This window comes from Triticum dicoccoides, chromosome 5B, assembly GCF_002162155.2.
Source record: "Triticum dicoccoides isolate Atlit2015 ecotype Zavitan chromosome 5B, WEW_v2.0, whole genome shotgun sequence".
NCBI lineage: Eukaryota > Viridiplantae > Streptophyta > Magnoliopsida > Poales > Poaceae > Triticum > Triticum dicoccoides.
In genome coordinates, this window is record NC_041389.1 from 648,015,323 (window position 1) to 648,018,276 (window position 2,954).

At 61.8% G+C, this 2,954-nt stretch overlaps 1 protein-coding gene across 1 annotated transcript; it reads left to right on the plus strand.

Moving 5' to 3' along the window:
* The first annotated feature begins 702 nt into the window (after nucleotides 1–702).
* Nucleotides 703–2,647, plus strand: LOC119312310 (serine/threonine-protein kinase AGC1-5-like). The gene is made up of 2 exons (XM_037588030.1): nucleotides 703–1,637; nucleotides 1,724–2,647. The coding sequence occupies exons 1-2, from the start codon at nucleotides 955–957 to the stop codon at nucleotides 2,595–2,597; spliced, it is 1,557 nt and encodes a 518-aa protein (XP_037443927.1). The 5' UTR covers nucleotides 703–954; the 3' UTR covers nucleotides 2,598–2,647.
* Nucleotides 2,648–2,954: the final 307 nt, after the last annotated feature.

Below are 2,954 nucleotides of genomic sequence, written 5' to 3' on the forward strand. Positions count from 1 at the left end.
GGAAGGAGCCGGAGACGAGTTTGGGTGACGGAGGGGAGTGAAGTGGCTAAGGTTTGGTCCGGCGAGCGGTTGAGGAGGACTTTATGTGGGGTCGGGTGGGCCAGCGTGGGCCGGAACCGACGTGGCGGGCGTGCCTGGACGCGTCCAGGCGCCCCATATCCGCTTCATATTTGGGTTGGATATTGAGGGTGCCGGTCAGGCTGGACGTTTGAGGGGCCTGTCTAGGTCAAAAAATGGTGATCGGGCAGCGACCGGACGGCCTGCCCGGACGTATGAGGCGGATTTGAAAGGTACGGTCGTAGGTGCTAGAGTCCGTGCATATATTGCCGGAGAATTATTGGTCGGGGAAAAGACGTGGCACGCGTAACGTGTTACGCGTCCGTGCGAAACTTGATCATCGGAACTAACAGAAAGCGCACACACACACAATGACACGAACAAGCGACCGGCCGGCTGCGTTGACATCCTCTATTCCCTTTCTCTGTCGCCACGACCAGAATGATACGGCCCGGTCCCCTTCGCCCCCTCCACGTCTCTTCTCTTCCATTGTTAAACCTTTCCTCCACATCCATCCATCAATCAATCTCCCACCTCCTGGTGGTGGCAACCACGAACACCACCAGCGACATACATACATGCGGACGCCCTTAACTCCACCACCACCACCCAAACCGCATGCAATCGACTTCTGTCTCCCCGAGCTCCGTCCATCTGCCAACTGGTGTGCTGCTTTCATTTCGTCTCTCTTTTTCCATTCACTGTTTGGTCCATTGGTTAGGAAATTACGACGATGATACCCACTACTATAGCCCTTTGTTGGTGACCAGTTTGAGCGACTCTCGCATGAGTGTTACGGAAGCGCGATTGATTGATTGATTAGAAGTTTAGAGCGCGCCTAATCTGAGCAGCTTGCGCAGTTCGCCATGGAGTGACGGGCGCTGCTAGCTGAGCGGCATGGAGCGCATCAGGTTCAGGAGCGTCGACGCCGGCGCCGGCACGTACCCGACGACGCTGCCGAGCCCCAGGATGCTCGACGCCGCCGCGACGGAGCCGCCGGGCTTCAGGAAGAGCATGAACCCGATCTACGCGGACGGCACCGCCCGCTCCGCGTCCACCGCGGCGATCTCGGCCTCCCTCGACGCCCCCGACCCGAACGGCTCCACACGAAGCCACGGCGCCGACGCCGACGCCGAGAGCGGGAACAGCAACAACAACAGCGTGGCCGCGGTGCTGGTGCGGCGGCACACCGGCGGGGACGGGCGCTGGGAGGCCATCCGGGCGGCGGACGCGCGCGAGTCGCCGCTCAGCCTGGGCCACTTCCGGCTGCTGAAGCGGCTGGGGTACGGCGACATCGGCAGCGTGTACCTGGTGGAGCTCCGCGGCGCCGCGGGCGGGGGCGCGCTCTTCGCCATGAAGGTGATGGACAAGGGGTCCCTGGTGAGCCGGAACAAGCTGTCCCGCGCGCAGACGGAGCGCGAGATCCTCGGCCTGCTCGACCACCCCTTCCTCCCCACGCTCTACTCCCACTTCGAGACCGACAAGTTCTTCTGCCTCCTCATGGAGTTCTGCAGCGGCGGCAACCTGCACTCCCTCCGCCAGAAGCAGCCCAGCAAGCACTTCACCGAGCACGCCGCCAGGTCATCTCACATCCTCCTCAAAGCCATCCATCTTGTTTCCGACGAGCTCTGCGAATTTGTCACTGAGAATCTCCGCTATGATATAGGTTTTACGCGTCCGAGGTGCTGCTGGCGCTGGAGTACCTGCACATGCTGGGCGTGGTGTACCGGGACCTCAAGCCGGAGAACGTGCTGGTGCGGGAGGAAGGCCACATCATGCTCTCCGACTTCGACCTCTCGCTCCGCTGCGCCGTCAGCCCCACGCTCGTCCGCACCCCGTCCGGCCGCGTCGGCGCCGCCGGCGGCCTCGTCCACGGCTGCAAGCTCCCGCGCATCCTCTCCTCCAGCAAGGCCAAGGGCAAGAAGAAGCTGGCGGCGGCCAAGGCCACCCAGCAAGAACTGGTGCCCGGCGACGGCAAGAAGCAGCCGTGGACGTCGCTCGAGTTCATGGCCGAGCCGACGGGCGCGCGGTCCATGTCCTTCGTCGGCACGCACGAGTACCTGGCGCCCGAGATCATCCGCGGCGACGGCCACGGCAGCGCCGTCGACTGGTGGACCTTCGGCGTCTTCCTCTACGAGCTGCTGCACGGCACCACGCCCTTCAAGGGCTCCGGCAACCGCGCCACGCTCTTCAACGTCGTCGGCCAGCCGCTGCGCTTCCCGGACGCGCCCGGCGTCAGCACCGCCGCCAGGGACCTCATCCGCGGCCTGCTGGCCAAGGAGCCGCAGAAGCGGCTCGCGTACCGCCGCGGCGCCGCCGAGATCAAGCAGCACCCATTCTTCGAGGGCGTCAACTGGGCGCTCGTCAGGAGCGCCGCGCCGCCCTACATCCCGGACGCCATGGACTGCGGCCCCGTGCCCGTGCGGCTCCCCAGCGACGCCCCGTCGCAGGGCGGCACGCCGAGGAGCGTCGCCCCCGGTGGCAAGGCCGGCTCACCTCGTGCTGATCCGGCGTCGTACGTGGATTTCGAGTACTTCTAGGAAGCAATCTTCCTACTCCTAGGTCGCTTCACCATAGAAAAACACGGAAATTTTTTTTATGAAACCAGGTCTTACCGGTTAGCAGGTGAGACCCATCCTGATGGATGACACGTGGCATTGACAAATCACAAAGCATCTACCCCACCCCTCATCTGAAATCAGGGGGAGAGATTACATGTTTTGTGATTTGTGAATGCCACATGTCATCCATCAGGACGGGTCTCACCTGGTTTATGTTATTTTCCGAAAAACACATGCCCGAGATAGCCCCATGCATCTATGTTTATGTTATTTTCTTTTAATATTTCTAGCAAAATTCTCGTATGTTGCAGAATGCCGATTCATTGTTGCACTGTA